A 25,552-nucleotide genomic window follows, 5' to 3' on the forward strand; every position below is an offset into this window, starting at 1 on the left:
ACGTTTTTGGATTCTAGTTGGTCACGTGATTATTCATTTTATCTTTTATAAACAGAAGTATTATGATATTGTTTCATTCTAATCAATTACATCTAAATGTTTTCCACAGCTGAAAGTTAAACTCAAAAAGATTAAAAGAAAATATAGTGTACATATTTGAATTTTGAAACAGTAATTAAAATAAATTAAATAATTATGTTTATTCTACTTAAAGCTATGTAAAAAACAACAACAAAAAACAAGACCTGCAATTTATATTTATATAAAAATAATATTGCCGTCTTAACGATATTGATGTAAGTCTATAACGATATTGATGTAAGTCTAATCAAATACTGCTCAAATATAATTTATACTTTTAAAAGGAAAAAAAACAAAACACGGTAACGCTATAAAAGCGTCGCCCTTTATGGCTCAACTTTTGGAACGAAATAGTTGTTTATACGAACGTGTATGCAACGCCACAGTGTTAATCAATCTTCTTTATCTGTACCGCCACTCGGATTTACTTGTCTTTACATACAAATGCAAAATGTAATAATAGAATAACTTGAACGACCCATTTTACCATAATGGAACGACCGCTTTATGTAAACAGATTACAATGAATAGCGACTCCATATGTTATAAATAGAAACACATAATTAATACATACAATTTTCAGAAAATGAAACTACGTCATTTTCTATGAATTAATGTAATCAATATTTTCAAGAATTCTAATTGGAAGTAAAAAAAAAACGTTGAAACTTAACGACATGCGCATTATTGTATGCGGGATATAGTTTGTTCAGTTATAAGAGGTATGTGCATTTTTGTTAAGAAACTAGGCCACTTTATGAGTCTATATAAATTGACTATTCGTTTAGCGGCTGATTATTAATTCAGAAAAGATATAATAAGGGCTTTTTGCATATATTTACATATTTTGGTTTGCAATGTATAAATCACTATTTTAATACTATGGGGGCACTTACGAACTTTCGCTATATGTATATGCAGTATTTCGATAGAGCGGAAGTCAGTGCGCGAGCATGCGCTTTGCCATATCTCGTTCAGTTACCGCTCACGTTTTAAACTCGGTTGCTATGAAGCGACACTAAGTGTACATGGCTTTTACAACTTAAATATCAGACAAACACATTAAATAATACACATAAACTACACATAGTTGTTTTTAATATTAATATTTTGCATTTGAAACTGATAGTCAAACAAATATCTCAATATTCTTACCGATTTAATGTATTGTTTACACGTGATGACAACAGCGCTGTGTGTTAGATTACTTTCGGTTCAGAAAATTCATTTGTTTACCATCAAAAATCATATGTTTACCATAGGAACCATATATAGATAGAAAGCAAATTATACAAAGGTAAAGAAAAAAATTGTCCGTTTCTGAACAAAAAATCAAATAAATAAATACAAAGTCTTTTAAAAAGGTCCCTTCTTTGAGTTCATTTGAAAGGGGAATAATTTGGAGGAATTTTAGACAGGGAAACAGGGAGTTATCATTCATGGCTAGGGAATATGGCCGACTGAAATCATGCAAGCAAGTTTGTAAGTGGGGGGGGGGGGGGCAATGCACATATCTCATAATTGACAGGAAAAGTATTTCCTATTTTTAGTTTTGTCCGGAGCATATCTCCTTCATACATGGAGGGATTCTGATGAAACTTCATAGAAATGTTCACCACTACATATAGGTTACTGCAGCCAAGATCAATGTCGCACATAAGGATAAAAGTTTAGATAAAATATGAAAATGTGTGTTCGGACCATTTAGTCATCATTTATTGAGGGGCTGAAACACAAATGGCCATTATAATGATTTCAGGTGTGAAATATAAAATTTAGGGTAATACAAAAATGTATTTGCAAGGTCAAGGTCACTAAAAATGATAAAATATAGAGGTTTTGTCCAGAGCATACTGCCTTCACGCATGGATGGACATTAATACAGATAATTTAGGTTCATATATGCAAGGTCAAGGTCACGGAAGATGAAAACTATAGAGATTTTGTTAAACGGATATCTCCTAGACACATGTTGGAATCCTGATGAAACTTTTTAGCATAGAAATGTTCAACGCTATGAAAAGCAGTGTCAAGTGCATAAACCAGGTCTCTAGGTCAAAGGTCAGGGTCACTCTTAGAGGTCATTGAAAAACGCTTTCCCGGAGCAAAACGTTAACATACATAGAGGGATTTCAATATAACTAGGCACAAAGGTTCACTATTGTGAGACGGAGTCCCGTGTAAAATTTAGGTCTCTGGGCCAAAGTCAAGATCACACAAGGGTCAAAGTTCATATAAATATATGAACATGTGTATCCAGACCATTTGAGGGATTGAAACACAAATGATCATTATCATTACTACAGGTGTGAAACATGTAATTTAGGTATATATATGCAAGGTCACTAAAGGTGATAAGAGAAAGAGATTTGTCCAGAGCATATTGCCTTCACGCATGGAGGGATTTAATAAAAGCATCATAGACATTTTCACAACTATGAGAAGAGCAGTGTCATGCGCAAAGTTCAAGGTCGCACTTAGAGGTCATTTAAAAACGTTTGTCCGAAGCAAAACTTTAACATGCATAGAGAGATTTGAATATAACTTGACATAAATGTTTACTATTGTGTGACGGAGTGTTGCGTGCAAAATTCAGACCCGTGCAGTCAAGGTAAAGGTCACACATAGGGGTCAAAGTTAAGATAAAACAGGAGATGTGTATTTGGACCATTTATTCATCATTTATTGATGGATTGTAACACAAATTGTTTGTTTGTTTCATTCCACGCCTTTTCCCAACAGTATTTCAGTCATATAGGCGGGTAGTTTCCTAAGAGCAATCCCAAGCGAAATCTTCACAGAAGCTTGCTGTATTCAAAATTTGATTAAGATAAGTCAATCTGAACTGATTTATAGATAGGAAACCATCTTTTTTAAACCGACCGCCTAATAACCAAGATTTTCAGAATTGTAAAACCTGAGAAAACATTGCTAAAAAATGCCCTATGAAATAAAAACGCAGCGTGTAATGTCGTTTATTGCCGAAATAATATTGTTGACGCTTTTTGGTGTCTTCTAACAATGATATATCATATTAAAATTATGAAATTAAAAAGAAATGCGTACATTTGTTTGAAATGTAAAGATGCAAAACATTATAAATAAAGCATAATGAGAATAAACTTTTTTGTTATAAATTATGGTATCTCCATTTAAGACATGGACGAGACTATATCATGTTATTTAAAATATTTGCTAATTTCCCTTTATTAATATGCTATATAATATCGTAATATTCTAAGGAGGCGAGAAGTAAATGGGTCCCCAAGTGTCTTATTATTTACTTTGAGCACTTATTTTACAAGAACGAACTAGTAATTTCTGGCTGAAGGTTTGGCTGAAGATCTATGGAGGTGCAAGAAAATAACACTTTTATTTTAGTTTGACTTCCATAGGTCTATTGAAGCTAATTCTGATGGTAAATCTATAAATAATTACGGCCAAAAATTGCTTCAGCTTTGTATTGCTACTATGCTTCGTATATGTAATGGCAGAATCGGTAACGATGCTGGCAAAGGTTGTTGTACTTGTTATACTGATTATTCTCCTAGTCTTATTGATTATATTTTGTCTGATATGTCATTATCTGATTATGTCTTAGATTTTGATGTTGAAAACCGAATTGAATCTATACACATGCCCGTCTACATTAAAATTAAGAGCTCAACACAATTAGAAGATAGTCTTTCTGAACAAGTATTAAGTAACATATCTGAAAACCTATATACTAAACTGAAATGGGATGAAAATAATAAACAACAATACATTGAAAAGTTAATTATAGGTATTGACTCTATGTATGACTATTTTAATACTGCTTTAGATAATAATGATATACATCTAGCTATACAGAGACTAACAGATTGCTTTTACAATGCTGGATCAAACATAAATAGAAATAATCGTGTTAATAATCTTAATACAAATCAGAAATGTCAAAAATGGTATAATTCTACTTGTAAACGACTTCGTACCAATGTTCTTCAGAGGTTAAGAGAATTTCGTAGATCACGCACTGATAACGCTTTAAACAACTACAAATTAGCTAAATCCGAATATCGAGAAACATGTCGTAAGTTTAAGCTAAGATATGAAGCTAATGAACGATCAAAACTTGTCGCTGCTGCCAATTGTAATAACCCGAAATATTTTTGGAATTATTTAAAGACAAACACAGGGCTTAATCGTGTTAATATAACAACTGAAGAGTGGTATAATTATTTTAATAGTTTATTTAATCCCGTTGTTAACAGTGAGTTTGATGATACCACAAACGACAGTGTAATATTTAATGATATTCTTGATTCCGCAATCTCTCCCTCTGAGGTCAGCTGGGCAATAGGTCAACTCAAATTAGGCAAATCAGCTGGTATTGATGGCATTACAGCTGAGTTTATTAAAGCTGCCTCTGACAGACTTATCCCGATTTTATGTTTGGTATATATTAAGCTATACGATAACGGTGAATTTCCCAACAATTGGTCAATTTCACTTATCACACCTGTACTTAAAAAGGGTAACCAAAACGATCCAAGCAATTATCGTGGAATCAGCTTACTACCTGTACTGAGTAAAATATTTACATCCATTTTAAATAGAAGGCTTGAGAAATGGTGTGATGCAAACTCTGTATTAGGTGAAGAACAAGGTGGGTTTAGGAGTGGTTATAACACTATAGATAATATATTTTGCCTGTGCACCTTTATAACCAAGTATCTACAAAAACCTCAAGGCCGTTTTTATACTTTATTCGTTGATTTTGAAAAAGCATTTGACCGAATTAATAGACAGGCTCTATACAATAAACTATGCTCAAATAATGTTAGTTCAAAGTTTTTAAAAATGATCAAATCGTTATATCATGATATTAAAGCAAGAGTTAAATCCCCATCTGGACTAACAGAAAGTTTTGAATGCCCGTTTGGTGTCAGGCAGGGGTGTACGCTATCACCATTACTATTTTCTCTATTCTTAAATGACCTTAATAATTATGTTAGTGATGGTTGCCATGGTGTCTCATTAGAGCTTAAACAAATATTCACTTTACTTTACGCCGACGATTTAGTTCTAATTGCCGAAACAAAAATAGAGCTTCAGAGAATGATTAATCGGTTAAAGTCGTACTGTGATAATTGGAATCTAAAAATTAATCTCGATAAAACAAAAGTCATTGTCTTCAGGAATGGTGGTTACCTGCGTGCTTATGAAAAATGGTTCTATGGCGTAGAAAAAATACAAGTAACGTCTTACTATAAATATTTAGGAATAGTGTTTTCGTCTAGATTATCATGGTATATGTGTCAAAAAACATTATTTGAACAAGCAAATAAAGCTATTTTTTCACTTAAAACTAATTTATACAGATTCGGACAACTTCCTGTATCTCTATTGTTCAAAATTTTTGACACAAAAATACAACCTATATTGACATATGGCTCTGAAATTTGGTTTTCTTATGAAGCTAAAGATACTGATATCGTACATAACAAGTTTTGTAAATTTGCATTGAAATTAAACTGGTCAACTCCTAATAAGTATGTATATGGAGAGTTGGGCCGTTTTTCACTATATTGTAACAGAGTTCTTAAAGCAATCAAATACTGGTTTAGGATTCTAAAAATGAATGAAAATAGATTACCTTTATTATGCTATAAAGTCCAATACCGGTGGGCAGAAAATAACATTGATTGCTGGGCATTTCAAATTAGGCGTGTTCTTTTCATAAATGGATTTGGTCATGTATGGATTAACCAGGGAGTAGGAAATATTGACTTGTTCTGTCGCGAATTATCTCAAAGATTGCGCGATATTGATGTTCAAACATGGCGGGAGGCTCTTGATTCATCTAGTAGACTGTTGTTTTATAAAAGTATTAAAATTGACTTTATAAGAGAATCGTACCTAGATCAAATTGAAAATTCATATTACAGGTCGCTCATTGTAAAATTAAGAGGCGGTTTACTGCCCTTGGGTTATAACACTGGATTCTTCAATAATATACCAATTGATCAAAGGATATGTCCTCTCTGTTTTACGGGCTTAGACGATGAATATCACATTCTCTTGATTTGTATTCACTTTAATACTATACGTAAAAATATTCTACCAGATATATTGGTGAAAAATCCTTCACGTGAAAAATTTATATCTGTTCTAAGAAACGCAGATGTGACATTATATAAGACTATCGCACGTTTTCTCGATCATGCACTTAAATATAGACGCCAATTCAGTACTTAAAAAAAAATACATACATAAAACTTTATAAAGGAAATTATATAGTGTATTCTACAACTGATCTACGAAATTCTCTTAATATCTCTATATATCTTCAAAGAAAAATTGATATGATGTCTACCAATGTTTATATTACAATTTACTATGTACATGTATATCTATGATCATCTCATTGTATTTTACCATTGCTATTTCATGTTTGTTGTATTATGTTGTATTTTGGGCCGGAGGCCTATGTTACATAAATAAACTTTACTTTACTTACTTACTTACTTAATTGAATGAAAATACAATTCTTCTTCCATAGGTGAAATAAATGAAAATGAAATCAAGGTGTTTCTGGAAGACGGATAAACCTACCAAAAATGAGTGTCATTCTGCTATACAAGACGACAATGTCCTAATCCTACAGCCGTCGGAAACTCTTATCGTTCAGGTAGATGACGGAAAAGGTCCTTTAAATCCGTCAGACACTTTGATATTAAAAAAGTATCAGAGTCTTTTGAGTCAAATGAAAGGTTTAAAAGCATGGACTAAGTTTCTGTCATGCGTGAACATATTATTTATGTGTACTCTTGTTTTCACCATCGTCGAGAACACTTGGCATATGATAAAGAAAAAGCAGACAACGACCTGTCCTTGAACATGCAAACGACAAGTCAGGATGAGAGGACTTTTCCACAAAATCTTCTCTCAAAAGATTCCGGAAAAATCGTGAAAGAACATGTTTTCTGCACTGCATGCGAATCTGTTCGTGGTATGGAGCAACTTTTCTTCGAGACGATTGACACAAACAAATGCTGCTTGAAAGACATTTCAAACCTGATTCAACTTATGAGTTTAATGAATATGAAGGTATATTGAGACTTTATCTTATTGTGTGCATGTTCGTCTTACAGTTTACTGTATATGAACGTGATAAAAATTCACTATCACGATTGATAGAGGAGTTAATGTTTGTTCAGTTGTTTGTACAGTGATTTTGAAGGTCATGCACATAAATATTATTTAGATATGCACATTGCATAAAATGCAATCCCTTTCTTGTTGTTTGAACATTTCTTCATCAGTGAGCGTACGAAAATTGTAAATTTTAGGTTTAATTTAACTTTAAAATGATAGACTGAGACTGCATTGAGCGATACCACTAACAAATTCTCAGCAAAATAAAATTTCAACGTAATTAAAGAAATCGAAAGCGTATAGAATATAGACATTTGTTTAGTTATGATATAAAGATTGTAACTGATTACTAGTCTGATTATTTTAAAAACTGGTTTGTTGCAGCAATTTAACACTTTTGAATATACTTATATTTTTAGACCTTGAATGAGTTCTCATCTGACATTAAAGGTTTGGCGTCAAGTAAGTAATATATTTTGTTATCATATATTTTCTTGCGTGACCAAAACAATCTTACAATCGCTGTCATTTCATAAATATAGTTATAAAAAACCCGCCATTGAATATGCTACTAAGCTCATTTCTGGCCAGGTTTTTATAAAACATATTTATGAAATAACAACACATTACATAGACTTTCCATAAAGCATTTCTACAATTCCTCCAGGTATTGCTGACGTAAGAGAAGACACAGATGCTTTAACTAAGGAAATATTTAACTCCAATGAAACGGATGATGCAGTCGCAACCACCAATGGATCCACCCCGAAGGAGAACATCATGTGGGCAATGATTATGAAAAATAACAAAATACTCAACCTCATACTGAACATAAGACGTTCAGTTATATATCTAGTTGGAACAGGTATACAATAACTGCTTATACTCACATACACAGTTCTGTATGTTTTTTTTTATTTTTGTGTTTGTTTGTAACATTATGCTTCACTGAATCTAAGAAAAGTAACTAATAGTGAAATATACCTACCAAAGACATGCATGCATATGCTATGTCATGAAAAGGAAAATTATCAAACCAAAGATTCGTAAATTTCATTATTATACAATGTTGGTTTGATTTTTATAGTTATACATATATAATCAGTTCAATGTAAACAAACGCTTTCCTTCAGCTTTCGAGGTTTAGTCTTCTACAGAAAATATGGCGTTTATAACATAACAAATGACAAATGACGCAATGTTATGTTATGATAATTGAATTATTCCTTTCACATGTGCTCAAACAGACTGTTGAACACACAGAGATGAACAATCATGGTCTTAGAATATATTGCTTTCTATCTTTCAAAAGCTGGTATAGTTGAGGCACACAGTATATATGCTCTAGCTTTTATTTATGTATAACCTTTAAACATTATAGACTGTACATTTAATATTTAGTTTCAACTCTCATTAATAGTTATGGTCTTCAAGAATTGCCATTGTATTGTCCAAATGATTTACAATGTGTTATATTAAACAATTTGTTCTCTTGATTTAAGCTTTGGACGATGGCATATATTGGTCAGTGGAGACGGCAACTGGCGATTTATCATATGAAGGAAATAGTATTCATGTAAAAAGTGGTGGACAATATATGATAAATTGCAACATCCACTTCTCAAAGAACGTCTGCGACGGAACAGAGTATGCTTAGTTTTGTCACTTTAGAATTATTAAATATTTTTGCATTTAAAAAAAATTGAAATTGAAATATTATAATGTGAACATGAGAGACAAGATTTCTAATTAGTTTTATAATAATGGCATACATGATGTTGTAGAAATTTTTCAATGCAGTTGGTATTATCATTTCAAGTATAAATTTTGTTGATATTCATTTTCAATTACAATATAAAATCACCACAAAATATGTGTCTTCACATTTATTTTAGAAACATCGGTTATACCATGAACCAAGAATATCGACCTAATGAAGTGCTACCTCTGGCTCGTACTCGAACTGTTTGTCCAACCGGAAGAAGTATAGACGAGGACCTACATTTACAAACCATTCTTCAAGTCGGACTGGGACAACGATTGACTCTCAAGCTTGAATATGACAAATCCTTACAGTCTATGATATCGAAATCAAATCGAAATCATTATATTATCATGTATGAAATATAAGATAATAATAACTCCAACACATAAAGGTGGAGGGAGTAGGCCATACTGGAATCACTGTGTTTTTCTTCTTCACACGTTACTCTAATTTTATGTTCACCTTCAAAACTAATTATTAATACACCTACAATACTGTACTGTACCATAATAAATACCGGGCTATAAGTTTTTTCTTTAGCGGCTGTAGTTAAAGGATAGTAATTCAATATAATTTTATCTAAAATATAATTAAACCGTATTGATTGGTATAAAAATAATATTTCGATCTGATGTTCATATCTATGGCTGTTGCAAAGACAATTTTCTTTTTAGAAATAAAATTTTGAAATTACTGCCACTGTTCAATATACAAATGTACCAAACAAGCTATTGTGCTATCCGGTTGGCATCGTGGGGATACCCACGGTCGAACCATTAACAGCTATTAATTTTATTATTAAGTTACATGTTTATCAACCGTGGGTAAACCAACGATGTCCTGTTGATTGCTCTTGACCATTAAGCACATATTATGATATTTTCCCGCACAATATATGCTACACACTGAAATACTAATATCACATAGTATTATGCCATTAAACATAACCTTTAAATCATAAAATGTAAAATCACTCTACTGAAACATGTAAAAGACTTACCTTTAACAATTACAGCTCGATTAGGATAATAGTAGAGTGACTCGACGGTCCAGTAACACCCTATCATATTATACAAGTTATCTCTAGTGAATCAGCTTAGTGACATTTCTTACAAATATCGAAATATACAAACTGTCGACGTAAAGATGTAACGGACTTAGCCGTACATTTTTCGCAAAATTGAAATTCTTGTATTTTTTGTTTGTTTTTGTATGCCTGTATTTTTGAAATATATATTTAATATGTTTTTTTATACATGTTGTATATATTAACTTTTTAAATTGTCATATTTCTCAATTTAGATTAGTTGGCGCTCTGTGTACAACGTGCTACACTGGGCAAGTATTCATTGTATCCGGTATATCTTATATCATTGAATAGTTAGACAGTATGACAATATAAGAAATCTTCTTAAGTATTATAAAATGAAAAAAAAAGCAAAAAAAAAAGCAAAAAAAAAAAAAAAAAAAAAAAAAAAAAAAAAAAAAAACCAAAAACCCACAAAAAAAAAGGAAAAAAAAAAAGAAAAAAAAGTAAAAAGGTAAAAAAGAGACATTTTTTTCTAAGCTCGAACTCGTGTTTGCTTTTAAGCGCTCATGACGGCCGACTTTACCAAGGTCACTATCCAGTCATTTACCATTCGTGTGCAAATTAAACTGTACATAGTATTCTATTCTTTATGTTTTACCGTTTTAGTCCATTGTTGAAAATGTTGGTATACTCAAAAAAGGAACGTCACTCTCGCATGATCATAGTCAAACAGTTCTTCTCTTATACTTAAGTTATTGATATAGAAACTGAGGAATAAATTAAGTTTTTTTAGTTTATATTTATATTAGTCACGCTTCTTCACTCGACGGTTTTATTGTGGCTAAAATCTTTAATTAAGACATCTGTATCACTTTTGATCAATTTTTATTCATGTACCAGCTTTATTCATAACATAAATATTTGTTTCTACGTGTTATAATGTTTTGCCGATAAACGTCATATAGCGTGTTTCGCGCGTTAAATTTAACGCATGTTCCGTCATGATGTCCCTTCCGGTAATAACTACTGAATGATCAGGGGCTTGTTTGTTGATTTTAATATGTTATTCCGCTTTTACACATCTAAAAAATGTTAATTATTATGCAGTTTGATAACAATATGTTCCAAATATGTATATGTTTTAATGTGTTACCTTCTGTAAATAAAGTTCTTGTTATTTGTTATTATTATTATCATCATTATCATTATGCAGGTGAGTCGATTGACAATACAGCGTGACCACTATCATTTAAATGATGGCAGGTTTCGATGTTACCCATCGGCAGTTTCTTTGATAATTAATGCTAAATGTTACTATGTTACTGTTTATTATATGAGTAATGATATTCTTGCTTACGTTAAAAACTAGGAAAGTCGGTTGTTATAGTCAGGTGCCCGATTGTGCTTGCTTGATGTAATATATAGATAGGATCTTCTTCCATAAGCAAAGCAGAAAAGTTGCCATGCGACTTTTATAGTGTCAAGGTGACTTGAAATAAAATAAAATAACAACAACAACAACAACTGAAATACCCTTAAATACATATATTAAATATCGCTTAACTCGTTTTAGAAAGGCAGGCACATTCCCAGATAGTGCCATTATAATTATGTTCGCATGATTTTATAATATTTTATATTTGTTATGATATTTGTCTAGTTATTTGTGTATACAACACTAATATAGCATATAAGATTGTCACACGTGCATGTTTTAGAAGAAATTACTCTTATTCAGTTGTAATTTACACATATTTTTCTTTCCGTGTTGCAACCTTAATAAATAAATAAAATTTACGTATCTTTATGTGTTTAAATGAATACCTACTAGTCATACGATAAAACGTAAGAAAACGAAAGAAAAACAATAAAATCAAGTTAATAGAAAACGGGAATCCATTTCAGACAGGCACAGTTTCAAGTATGACGTGTAAAGTATATTTATTTGCTTTCGACGTGACAGCTGGTTTGCAGATTCGATTTTATATATAACTAGGCTACTGATTTTCAGGGAAACTCATTATAATATTGAAAGTATGCTGATCAAAGGCATGTTTTTTATTACAAGCGGCCTTCAGCTTTCATTTCATGTTGGAAAACAATTATGTGTTGTTTCAAACTAAGTATTTCAGTAATATTATCTAGAAAAAGCACATCTCCTTCGAAACAGTGTTCCGACGCACAAATGTCGTTTGTTTCCAAAAAAAGAAGATAGGGATAGGAGCTGTACTAATTTCAATACAGAGAGCAAACCGGTAGATGGTTTCCTTATTGTCTATGTATTTCATCGTCGGCAAATTTATTTTCTACCCTATTTAGTTTTATTTTACAATTATATGAAACGATTTATCGAAAAATATCATATTTAACCTTAAAAAAGCTGACGGCTGCTTTAAGCCTTGATACGATTAAGCCTATCATTCATGACTTAGAAATCTACCTACCAAACCTCATGATAAAAGGACCAATCTTCTTTATGCAAAGAGCAGTCGCAGTAGTTACAGTAAGCAGGAAGACATGGCTTAGTACTGGCCACTTGTTCATATTGTCTCCAATCAAACATGGAACCACTACTATAAATGATATACAGGCAGGCGGATGCTTACGCATTTTGAAGCTTTTTTGACACCAAAAAATAACCTTTTTATTCCCCCAATATTTAAAAGCAAAAACAATTTTTTACAAAAAAAAACAATTTAAAGGGGATGCCCTATGTATAATTTATTACAAAACTAAAATCAAAAAAATATTATTTTTATTAAAAACCCTTTTTTTCGGATAAAATTTTTTGGGGAAAATTTTTTTTATGTTTTTTTAATTTTTTTAATTTTATTTTAAAAAAGTTTTTTTAAAACAAAATAAAAAACACCCAAAATAAAGTCTAAAAAAATTTTAGAAAAACGGTTTTGACCAGAACAAAGGAAAATCGACCGATGGGAAATGCACCTCCGGTCCGGACGCCAAATGTTTTTTCCAGCCGGAAAAAGTAAGACGGAACCCACTTTACAAACCACCAAGCGGGGGGACAACGATTTACCGGAAAACTTTAATAGACAAATCCTTACAGGGAATAACCCAAATCAAATAGAAACATTTTTAATTACATGTTTTGGAAAAAAAATAATTTTAAAATTTTTTACACATAAAATGGTGGAGGGGGTTGCTATACGGGTTTCATTTTTTTTCTTTAAAAAAATTAATTTCACCTTTTCAAAAAAAAAAATCCAAAAAAAACCTCAATAGTAACTAAACCCCCAATTTAAAATCGGGGGTTAAAAAAGGTTTCCCTTTTTATTTTAGTTAATCGGGGGTGGGAATTTTAAAAAACTTTAATCTTTAAAATTAAAAAATATCCTTTTTTTAATTTACAAAAAACATTTAAAAGAATTTTTTCTTTTAGAATAATATTTTGAAAAAATGCCCAAATTTTTCAAATACAAAAGGGCCAAAACCCCAAAATTTGGGAAAGAAGGGTTTTTAAAATGGCATAAACCCCAAAATTGGTTGCTAATCCGTTGCACCCTTGGGGGAATTTTCCACGCCCCAAACTTAACAGTTTTTTAATTTTAATTATTTAGTTAAAAGCCCCAAAACCCCCGGGTACACGAAAAAATCGCCCTTTGATTGTTTGCCCTTCAAACAAAATTTGCTAGCCCCACATAAACTAGCACTTTAAAAAATACATTTCCTTCAAAAAACAAATTTTTTCATAAAAAATTTAAAAACAATGCGGGGGCCTTAAATTTTCTTAACCGAAAAGGGAGAAATAAAAAATTTTTTGAAAAATTATTGAATAAAAAGTTTCTTTTAAAAATCAAATTTTTAATTTTTAGGGAAACCAAAATTTTTTTAAGACCCACCCCAATTTTGCACAAAATAAAAATTTTGGGAAAAAACCGAAAAATGAAACCTTAATTGTTTTGGCCAAAATTTTTTGATTACATTGGGAACTAGATTTTCCGCTTAAAAATAAATTTTTTTAAAATCCAAAGATTTAACTTTTAAAAAAATTCTTTGGAAGCCTGTATATTTTTTAATATATATATATTTAATATGTTTTTTATTCATGTTGACTGTATATATTAACTTGTTAAATTGTCATATTTCTCATTTTTACTTTATTAATTAATTTTAGATTAGTTGGCGCTCTGTGTACAACGTGCTACACTGGGCAAGTATTCATTGTAACCGGTATATCTTATATCATTGAATAGTTAGTCAGTATGACAATATAAGAAATCTTCTTATGTATTATAAAATGAAAAAAAAAATGAAAAAACCAAAAAAAAACAAAAAACCACCAAAAAAAACACACAAAAAAAAAAAAACACAAAAAAAGAAAAAAAAAGAAAAATGTAAAAAAGAGACATTTTTTCTAAGCTCGAACTCGTGTTGAGGTGTTTGCTTTTAAGCGCTCATGACGGCCGACTTTACCAAGGTCACTATCCAGTCATTTACCATTCGTGTGAAAATTAACTGTACATAGTATTCTATTCTTTATGTTTTACCTTTTTAGTCCATTGTTGAAAATGTTGGTATACTCAAAAAAGGAACGTCACTCTCGCATGATCATAGTCAAACAGTTCTTCTCTTATACTTAAGTTATTGATATAGAAACTGAGGAATAAATTCAGTTTTTTTAGTTTATATTTATATAAGTCACGCTTCTTCACTCGACAGTTGTATTGTGGCTAAAATCTTTAATTAAGACATCTGTATTACTTTTGATCAATTTTTATTCATGTACCAGCTTTATTCATAACATAAATATTTGTTTCTACGTGTTATAATGTTTTGCCGCTAAACGTCATATAGCGTGTTTCGCGCGTTAAATTTAACGCATGTTCCGTCATGATGTCCCTTCCGGTAATAACTACTGAATGATCAGGGCTTGTTTGTTGATTTTAATATGTTATTCCGCTTTTACACATCTAAAAAATCTTAATTATTATGCAGTTTGATAACAATATGTTCCAAATATGTATATGTTTTAATGTGTTACCTTCTGTAAATAAAGTTCTTGCTATTTGTTATTATTATTATCATCATTATCATTATGCAGGTGAGTCGATTGACAATACAGCGTGACCACTATCATTTAAATGATGGCAGGTTTCGATGTTACCCATCGGCAGTTTCTTTGATAATTAATGCTAAATGTTACTATGTTACTGTTTATTATATGAATAATGATATTCTTGCTTACGTTAAAAACTTTAGGAAACATATATATATATATATATACATGTAAATCGCTGTACTATAATAAACTGCTGCATTGCATAGAAAACAAAAAGGAAACCAGAAATGTTTTCAGTTAAAACGTTCAGATTGAAAACTCTGATAAAAAAAACTGTTCACCATCTATTACATATAATTTTTGTTTCTGGAGAGAAAAGGTAATTCAATAAATATGTTTGTTTTCACGCCTACTTTCTCTTTAATCCTATGTATTTCTATGAAAAAATGTCAATGATATTATAAACCGAGCGTCTAAACTAACAGCTGTTCTCTTGTGCATCGCACGAATGTAAAAAAAAAAAATGCACACATGCGTTATAGCGTCGGTTAATCAGTTCATGCGATTTACCTGGTTAGTAGCACTGGTTGTCTGGTTAGTAGCACTGGTTGTTTAAAGTTCATTTACTTAAATAAATTCTTTCAAAATTTGAAAAATACTGCCATCTCATTGGACAAAAATAATCTTTTAAACACTAAGCCGGTTTAAATTTATAAGTACGTATTGACAATTGTATACACACCGGTCTCTCACCGGTAGGACCAGTGTACACAATGCATTTTGACAAATTTATACGCATTATCAAACATGTAGTATAAGAAGAACTTGTACAACCCCAACCGATTTAATTTAAACAGATAACCTTCATATGTTATTTATAGAAACACAATCTATACACAAAATTATCAGAAAATGAAACTAGGTTATTTTTTATGACTTGATGTAATCAATATTTTCAGGAATACAAAGTGAAAGTAAACAAACTAAATAGTTTAACGACAGCGGGAATGTAATATTTTAAGATTAACTTCAAGAGGTATGTGCTTTTTTTACTTTGTTTTACCTCTTTTTGAGTCTTCATAAGTTAATCATTCGTGTTCGTATGGTGGTTGATTACTAATTCAGAATAATTATAATAAGGGCTTTTTGTATATTTTAACATTTATTTGGATTAAAAGTGTCATTTGCAATGAATAAATCACCTTTTCAATACTATAGGGACAAAAGCAACCAAAGTATTAGCTTGTCATCCACAAATGTTCCTTGAAATATTCCATAATTGACCGGAAACGGTTTTACTATGTCCAATTTTATCCGTAGCAGTTCTTCTTCACACAAAGAGGGATTCTAATTAAACTTCATTGAAATGTTCACCGCTAAATTTAGGTCCCTGCAGCCAAGGTCAGTGTCACACATAAGGGTCAAAGTTCAGATTAAAGTATGAAAATTAGTCATCATTTATTTAGGGGTTGAAACACGAATGGTCATATCATGAATACAGGTCTATAACATGTAATTAATGATAATAAAAATATATGTATATGCAAGGTCAATGTCACTAAAGATGATACAATATAGAGGTTTTGTCCAGAGCATTTCTCCTACACGCATGTAGGGATTCTCATGAAACTTCATGGAAATGTTCACAACTATGAGGAGTGTCATGCGCATGATCCAGGTCAGAGGTCTCTAGTTCAAGGTCACACTTAAAATTCATTGTCTGAAGCAAATCTTCAACATGCATAGAGGGATTTCAATATATCAATGTTCATTATTGTGGGACAGAGTGTCGCGTGCAAAATCCATGTCCCTGTGGCCGAGTTCAAAGTCACAAAAAGGGATTACAGCTCAGATAAAATATGAAAATTTGTATTTGGACCATTTAGTCATCATTTGTTATTGGATTAAATACAAATGGTCATTGGACACAGGTGTAAAACATACAATTTAAGGATATATAGTCATGGTCAAGGTCACTAAAGATGTAAAATATAGAGATTTTGTCCAGAGCATATCTCGTAGCCGCAAAGTGGGATACTAATGAAACTTCAAAGAAATGTTCAACGCTATGAGAAACAGTATCACATGCATAAACAAGGTCTCTATGTCAAAGGTCAATGTCACACTAAGAGGTCATTTAAAAACGCTTGTCCGGAGCAAAGTTTTGACATGCAGAGAGGTATTTCAATATAACTTGGCACAAATGTTTACCATTGTGAGGCGGAGTGTCGCGTGTCAAATCTTGGTCCCTTCAGCCCAGGTCAATGTCACATAGGGGTCAAAGTTCATGTAGAAATATGAAAATGTGTATCCGAACCATTTAGTAATTATTTATTGAGGGATTGAAACACAAATGGTCATTGCCATGACTACAGGTGTAAAACATGTAATTTAGGTTAATATATGCAAGGTCAATGTCACTAAAGATGATAAAATATACATATTAGTCCAGAACATAAAATATACATATTCGTCCAGAACATATCTCCTTCACGCATTGAGGAATTCTAATAAAAGCTTATAGAAATTTTCACATCTATGAGGAGATCATGTCATGCGCGTGAAATTGGTCTCAATGTCAAATGTCAAGGTCACACTTAGAGAGGTCACATACATAGAGGATTTCAATATAACATTCACCATTGTGAGACGGTGTGTCGCGTGCAAAATTCAGGCTCCTTCGGCCAAGGTTAAAGTCACACATAGGGGTCAAAGTTAAGATAAAAAATATGTGTATTTGGACCATTTATTCATCATTTATTGATGTATTGTAACACAAATGATAACTATCATGACTACAAGTGTGACACATGCAATTTTGTTTATATCTGCAAGGTCAAGGTCACTATGGATGAAAAATTGTAGGTATTTTGCCCAAAGCATGTCTCCTTTATGCATATCTATAATGCCCACATCTCTGTCAGAAGCTATTGTGACGCGCAAATTTTGCGACAACGTTACCCTTGTTTTATTATTAATGACATTGACCTTCACCCTACATAACCCAAAACAAATTCCAAGATAAAAGTTTACACATTACATTACACAACATTGCAATATCTCATTCCTAATTCTTGTTATTGACCGGAAATCTATTTCCTAATTTTAGTTTAAGCAACCTTGCCATTTTACCCAGGGGGCCTAGAACTTTCCTTAGCGAGGTCTCACTTAAGCTTGCTACACACCAAGTGTCATTGAACTATCCCATTCTAAACTCAATTTATTTACTGGAAACCATTTTTCTATTTTACTAATTGTGACTTTTGCTCTAGTGGGGGGGGGGGGGGGAATCCCAAGCGAAATCTTCACAGAAGCTTGCTGTATTCAAAGTTTGATTAAGATAAGTCAATTTGAACTGAATTATGGATAGGAAACACCCGACCGTCTAATAACCAGTAAAACCCGAGAAAACATTCCTAAAAAAATGCCCTATCAAATAATAACGCAGCGTCTGATGTCGTTTGTTGTCGAAATATTGTTCACGATTTTTGATGTCTTCAAACAATTGAATATTAAATTATAACTATGAAATTAAAAAAAAATGCGTACACTTGTATGAAATGTGAAGATGCAAAACATTATGAATAAAGCATTTTGAGAATAAACTGTTTTGTTATAAATTATCGTATCTCCATTTAAGACATGGGCGAGACTATATCATGTTATTTCATTGCTTTAATTAGAATATTTCTTACTATTTACTTTGAGCACTTATTTTACAAGAACTAGTAATTTCTGGCTGAAAATGGATTGGAGTACCACACTAAATACCGTATTCCGGTATATACCGGACAAGGCGCTTGAATGATAAAATGCTAAAATCTTGCCTTTTTACCCAACGTAATGAACTTTAACAGATCTAATTCATCTTTTCACACCGATTTATGTATAATAATTATGAATGAAAAATCGACCAAACAAACCTATTTTGTGATCATGATTTATGCAAGCGTCTAGATGTACTGCTCCAATACTGTATTGAGTTAAATCCAATGAAAATACAATTCCTTTTCCATAGGTCAAATAAATGAAAATGAAATCAAGGTGTTTCTGGAAGACGGAAAAACCTACCAAAAATGAGTGTCATACTGCTGTATTAGACGACAATGTCCAAATCCCACAGCCGTCGGAAACTCTTATCGTTCAGGTAGATGACGGAAAAGGTCCAGTAAATCAGTCAGACGCTTTGATATTTAAAAAGTATCAGAGTCTATTGAGTCAGGTGAAAGGTTTAAAAACATGGACTAAGTTTCTGTCATGCGTGAACATATTATTTATGTGTACTCTTGTTTTCACCATCGTCCGGGAACACTTGGCACATGATAAGAGAAAAGCAGACAACGACCTGTCTTTGAACATGCAATCGATAAGTCAGGATGACAAATATTTTCTACAAAACCTTCTCTCAAAAGATTCTGGAAAAATCGTGAAAGAACACGTTTTCTGCACTACATGCGAATCTTTTCGTGGTATGGAGCAACTATTCTTCGAGACGATTGAAACAAACAAATGCTGCTTGAAAGACATTTCCAACCTGATTCAACTTATGAGTTTAACAAATATGAAGGTATATTTAGATTTATTTTAGTGTGATCAATGTAAGTCTTACTATTTACTATATATGTATATGAACCAGTTAAAATTTCACTACGTGTGAGCAGTTATCGCTACAGTTGTTTGTACAGGGAATTTTAAAGCTACTTTGATGATTAGATATGCACATTACGTAAAATTGTAATATAATCTTTGAAATTTGAACGTTCCATTGATTTCAACTGCAAAATTTAATATGCATTCTAACATAAGTACTGCGCACGCAGGTATACATTAACGGAAAAGAAAACATGCATTAACGGATGGATTCCCGTGACCACTCGCCTTTGCTGCATGTTTTTTGTAAGCGTGACTCGGGGGCACAATGTAAAATAGCTTGTTGCAATATTGGCCCGGTAGTATCATAACTGCCAAATGTTACCGCACTAACACGTGGAAAGCATGGCACAATCCGTGGTGTCTAAATACGAAATACAGATAACAAAACGCTGAATTGCCGATTTATACCTATACCTTTTTGCAAGAATGACACTAACACATCTTTTTTTGTCGTGCATTAACATCTGCAGAAGCACGACGATTTATTGATTAAGTAATGGGTCTTCATGATTCTGCAGATGTTTATGCACGACAAAAGATGTATTTGCCATCTATTGTATCTTTTCCATGTAATCAATCAAATTTCTGCATACTAATGATTAGTTGTTTCTTTCATGATTATTCATGGACTAAATTTATTTCAGCAATGTAGACCCTTATTGACTTATCGTTTGGAATGCTTATATAAATTATTGTTATTTTCACCGTTTCAATAAGATGTCTGAAGGTGCATATAATATAGATCTAGATTTCTTCAAACTTTAAAGTTTATTATAATACATGTTATTTGTACATTTCTTCAACAGTAAGCGAACGAAAATTGTAAATTTTAGGTTGAGTTAAACTTAAAAATACGCGAGTATATATCCTGCATTGATAACACTGATAATCTTTCAGTAAAATAAAATTTCAACGTAATTAAAGAAATCGAAAGCGTATAGAATAGAGACATTTGTTTAGTTATGATATAAAGATTGTAACTGATTACTAGTCTGATTATTTAAAAAAAACTGGTTTGTTGCAGCAATTTAACACATTTGAATATACTTATATTTTTAGACCTTGAATGAGTTCTCATCTGACATTAAAGGTTTGGCGTCAAGTAAGTAATATATTTTGTTATCATATATTTTCTTGCGTGATCAAAACAATCTTACAATCGCTGTCATTTCATAAATATAGTTATAAAAACCCGCCATTGAATATGCTACTAAGCTCATTTCTGGCCAGGTTTTTATAAAACATATTTATGAAATAACAACACATTACATAGACTTCATATAAAGCATTTCTACAATTCCTCCAGGTATTGCTGACGTAAGAGAAGACACAGATGCTTTAACTAAGGAAATATTTAACTCCAATGAAACGGATGATGCAGTCGCAACCACCAATGGATCCACCCCGAAGGAGAACATCATGTGGGCAATGATTATGAAAAATAACAAAATACTCAACCTAATACTTAACAGAAGACGTTCAGTTATATATCTAGTTGGAACAGGTATCCACTTTCTGCTTATACTCACATACACAGTTCTGTATGTTTTTTTTTATTTTTGTGTTTGTTTGTAACATTATGCTTCACTGAATCTAAGAAAAGTAACTAATAGTGAAATATACCTACCAAAGACATGCATGCATATGCTATGTCATGAAAAGGAAAATTATCAAACCAAAGATTCGTAAATTTCATTATTATACAATGTTGGTTTGATTTTTATAGGTATACATATAAAATCAGTTCAATGTAAACAAACGATTTCCTTTAGCTTTCGAGGTTTAGTCTTCTTCAGAAAATATGGCGTTTATAACATAACAAATGACAAATGACGCAATGTTATGTTATGATAATTGAATTATTCCTTTCACATGTGTTGAAACAAGCATTGTCTCAGAATATATGCTTTCTATCTTTCAAAAGCTGGTATAGTTGAGGCACACAGTATATATGCTCTAGCTTTTATTTATGTATAACCTTTAAACATTTTAAACTGTACACTTAATGTTTAGTAATAGTTATGGTCTTCAAGAATTGCCAATGTATTGTCCAAATGATTTAAAATGTGTTATATTAAACAAGTTGTTCTCTTTATTTAAGCTTTGGGCGATGGCATATATTGGTCAGTGGAGACGGAAACTGGCGATTTATCATATGAAGGAAATAGCATTCACGTAAAAAGTGGTGGACAATATATGATAAATTGCAACATCCACTTCTCAAAGAATGTCTGCGACGGAACAGAGTAATGTTTAGTTTTGTCACTTAAGTATTATTGAATATGTTTGTATTTAAAAAAAAATTGAAATTGAAATATTATAATGTGAACATGAGAGACAAGATTTCTAATTAGTTTTACAATAATGGCATACAAGATGTTGTATAAATTTTATCAATGCAGTTGTTATTATCATTTCAAGTATAAATTTTGTTGATATTCATTTTCAATTACAATATAAAACTCACTACAATATATGAGTCTTAACATTTATTTTAGAAACATCGGTTATACCATGAACCAACAATATCGACCTGATGAAGTGCTACCTCTGGCTCGTACTCGAACTGTCTGTCCAACCGGAAGAAGTATAGACGAGGATCTACATTTACAAACCATTCTTCAAGTCGGACTGGGACAACGATTGACTCTCAAGCTTGAATATGACAAATCCTTACAGTCTATGATATCGAAATCAAATCGAAATCATTATATTATCATGTATGAATTATAAGATAATTATAAACCCAACACACAAAGGTAGAGGGAGTAGGTCATACTGGAATCACTCTGTTTTTCTTCAAACGTTGCTCTAATTTAATGTTAACATACAAAATTAATTATTAATACACCTACAATACTGTACTGTACCATAATGAATACCGGGCTATAAGTTTCTTCTTTAGCGGTTATAGTTTAAGGATAGTAATTCAATATAATTTTATCTAAAATATAATGAAACCGTATTAATTGGTATAAAAATAATATTTCGATCTGATGTTTATATCTATGACAGTTGCAAGGACAATTGGCTTTTTGGAAATAATATTTTGAAATAAATATACAAATGTACCAAACAACTTTGGATGCATGTTTACAATGCATTAAAAGCTATTGTGCTATCCTGTTGGCACCGTGGGGATATCCACGGCCGAACCATTAACAGTTATCAATTTTATTATTATTTAGTTACATGTTTATCAACCGTGGGTTAACCAACGATGTCCTGTTGATTGCTCTTGACCATTAAGCACATATTATGATATTTTCCCGCACAATATAAGCTAGACACTGAAATACTAACATTACATTGCAACAAATAATCATAATTATATTAAATACAATATGGCGACGCTCTTACTTTTCTAAACACCGAAAGGCAGAACAAAAATATTAGAAAAATATTGAATCATAGTTACTTTTAAAAGCATGTTAATTTTACAGTAACATATTTTAATAGACCAGCACAATGTGTCTACAATAAGTAATTGGTAGACTAGAAAATTGAAACTGGTACTTGTTTTGGCATATATTCTGAGTATAAGTTGTTGGACATAGTATTTTGCCATTAAACATAACCTTTGAATCATTTAACTTAAACATTTCTGAGAGGGATAAAATGTAAAATCACTCTACTGAAAACATGTAAAAGACTTACCTTTAACAATTACAGCTCGATTAGGATAATAGTAGAGTGACGCGACGGTCAAGTAACACCCTATCATATTATACAAGTTAACTCTAGTGAATCAGCTTAGTGACATCGAAATATACAAACTGTCGACGTTAAGATGTAACGGACTTAGCCGTACATTTTTCGCAAAATTGTAATTCTTGTATTTTTTGTTCGTTTTTGTTTGCCTGTATTTTTGAAATATATATTTAATATGTTTTTTATTCATGTTGTATATATTAACTTTTTTAATTGTCATAGTTCTCATTTTACTTTATAAATTTTAGATTAGTTGGCGCTCTATGTACAACGTGCTACACTGGGCAAGTTTCCATTGTAACCGGTATACCTTATATCATTGAATAGTTAGACAGTATGACAATATAAGAAATCTTCTTATGTATGATAAAAGGAAAAAAAAAAAAAAAAAAAAGCAACAAAAAACAAACAAAAAAACAAAACAAAAACACAAAAAAAGAAGAAAAAGGAAAAAAAGAAAAAGGTAAAAAAGAGATTTTTTTCTAAGCTCGAACTCGTGTTGAGGTGTTTGCTTTTAAACGCTCATGACGGCCGGCTTTACCAAGGTCACTATCCAGTCATTTACCATTCGTGTGCAAATTAACTGTAAATAGTATTTTATTCTTTATGTTTTACCTTTTTAGTCCATTGTTGAAAATGTTGGTATACTCAAAAAAGGAACGTCACTCTCGCATGATCATAGTCAAACAGTTCTTCTCTTATACTTAAGTTATTGATATAGAAACTGAGGAATAAATTCAGTTTTTTTAGTTTATATTTATATAATTCACGCTTCTTCACTCGACGGTTTTATTGTGGCTAAAATCTTTAATAAAGACATCTGTATCACTATTGATCAATTTTTATTCATGTACAAGCTTTATTCATAACATAAATATTTGTTTCTACGTGTTATAATGTTTTGCCGCTAAACGCCATATAGCGTGTTTCGCGCGTTTTACGCATGTTACGTCATGACGTCGCTTCCGGTGATAACTACTGAATGATCGGGTGGCTTGTTTGTTGAATTTAAGATGGCATTCCGCTTTTACACATCTTAAAATGTTAATTATTATGCAGTTTGATAACAATATGTTCCAAATATGGATATGTTTTAATGTGTTACCATCTGTAATTAAAATTGTTGTTATTATTATTATTTTCATCATTATCATTATGCAGGTTAGCCGATTGACAATACAGCCTGGCCACTATAATTTTAAATGATGGCAGGTTTCGATGTTACCCATTGGCAGTTTCTTTTATAATTAATACTAAATGTTACCTATGTTAATGTTTATTATATGAATAATGATATTCTTGCTTACGTTAAAAACTTTAGGAAAGTCGGTTGTTATAGTCAGGTGCCCGATTGTGCTTGCTTGATGTAATATATAGATAGGATCTTCCATAAGCAAAGCAGGAAAGTTGCCATGTGACCTTTATAATGTCAAGGTGACTTGGAATAAAATAAAACAACAACAACAACTAAAATACCCTGAAATACATATATTAAATATCGCTTAACTCGTTTTAGAAAGGCAGGCACATTCCAAGATAGTGCCATTATAATTATGTTCGCAAGATTTTATAATATTTTATATTTGTTATGATATTTGTCTAGTTATTTGTGTATACAACACTAATAGTGCATGTTTTAGAAGAAATTACTATTATTCAGATGTAATTTACAAATATTTTTCTTTCCGTGTTGCAACCTTAATAAATAAATAAAATTTACGTATCTTTATATGTGTTTAGAAATGAATACCTACTAGTCATACGATAAAATGTAAGAAAACGAAAGAAAAACAATAAAATCAAATTAATAGAAAACGGGAATCCATTTCAGACAGCGCACAGTTTCAAGTATGACGTGTAAAGTATATTTATTTGCTTTCGTTTGCAACTTCGATTTTATATATAACTAGGCTACTGATTTTCAGGGAAACTCATTATAATATTGAAAGTATGCTGATCAAAGGCATGTATTTTATTACAAGCGGCCTTCAGCTTTCATTTCCTGTTGGAAAACAATTATGTGTTGTTTCAAACTAAGTATTTCAGTAATATTATCTAGAAAAAGTGCATCTCCTTCTTCGAAACAGTGCCCTGACGCACAAATGACGTTTGTTTCCAAAAAAAAGAAGATAGGGATAGGGGCTGTACTAAT

The 25,552-nt window shown here is 31.5% G+C and overlaps 2 protein-coding genes across 3 annotated transcripts; both read left to right on the forward strand.

Moving 5' to 3' along the window:
- Positions 1 to 655: 655 nt before the first annotated feature.
- Positions 656 to 25,119, forward strand: LOC132718223 (uncharacterized). Of its 2 annotated transcripts, none has more exons than XM_060701868.1 (6): positions 656 to 803; positions 19,055 to 19,603; positions 20,749 to 20,791; positions 20,996 to 21,193; positions 21,791 to 21,935; positions 22,188 to 25,119. In XM_060701868.1, exons 2-6 carry the CDS (start codon positions 19,064 to 19,066, stop codon positions 22,420 to 22,422), a joined length of 1,161 nt encoding a protein of 386 aa, XP_060557851.1. In that variant the 5' UTR covers positions 656 to 803; positions 19,055 to 19,063; the 3' UTR covers positions 22,423 to 25,119. The 2 variants fall into 2 exon arrangements, with proteins under 2 accessions (XP_060557851.1, XP_060557850.1); XM_060701867.1 differs by lacking the exon at positions 656 to 803 and adding an exon at positions 14,073 to 16,072.
- Positions 6,999 to 10,388, forward strand: LOC132718224 (uncharacterized). Its single transcript, XM_060701869.1, has 5 exons — positions 6,999 to 7,173; positions 7,641 to 7,683; positions 7,889 to 8,086; positions 8,724 to 8,868; positions 9,117 to 10,388. Exons 1-5 carry the CDS (start codon positions 7,078 to 7,080, stop codon positions 9,349 to 9,351), a joined length of 717 nt encoding a protein of 238 aa, XP_060557852.1. The 5' UTR covers positions 6,999 to 7,077; the 3' UTR covers positions 9,352 to 10,388.
- Positions 25,120 to 25,552: the final 433 nt, after the last annotated feature.

Source organism: Ruditapes philippinarum, unplaced genomic scaffold, assembly GCF_026571515.1.
Source record: "Ruditapes philippinarum isolate M1 unplaced genomic scaffold, ASM2657151v2 ctg1035_1_1_1_1, whole genome shotgun sequence".
Taxonomy (NCBI): domain Eukaryota; kingdom Metazoa; phylum Mollusca; class Bivalvia; order Venerida; family Veneridae; genus Ruditapes; species Ruditapes philippinarum.

Excerpts from the sequence above, each read along its gene's own strand:
- LOC132718224 (XM_060701869.1), top strand. The coding sequence starts at position 7,078 with ATGGAGCAACTTTTCTTCGAGACGATTGACACAAACAAATGCTGCTTG. Across the intron at positions 7,174-7,640 it reads TGAGTTTAATGAATATGAAG|ACCTTGAATGAGTTCTCATC; the intron begins GTATATTGAGAC and ends TTATATTTTTAG. Across the intron at positions 7,684-7,888 it reads CATTAAAGGTTTGGCGTCAA|GTATTGCTGACGTAAGAGAA; the intron begins GTAAGTAATATA and ends CAATTCCTCCAG.
- LOC132718223 (XM_060701868.1), top strand. The coding sequence starts at position 19,064 with ATGAAAATGAAATCAAGGTGTTTCTGGAAGACGGAAAAACCTACCAAA. Across the intron at positions 19,604-20,748 it reads TGAGTTTAACAAATATGAAG|ACCTTGAATGAGTTCTCATC; the intron begins GTATATTTAGAT and ends TTATATTTTTAG. Across the intron at positions 21,194-21,790 it reads TATATATCTAGTTGGAACAG|CTTTGGGCGATGGCATATAT; the intron begins GTATCCACTTTC and ends TCTTTATTTAAG.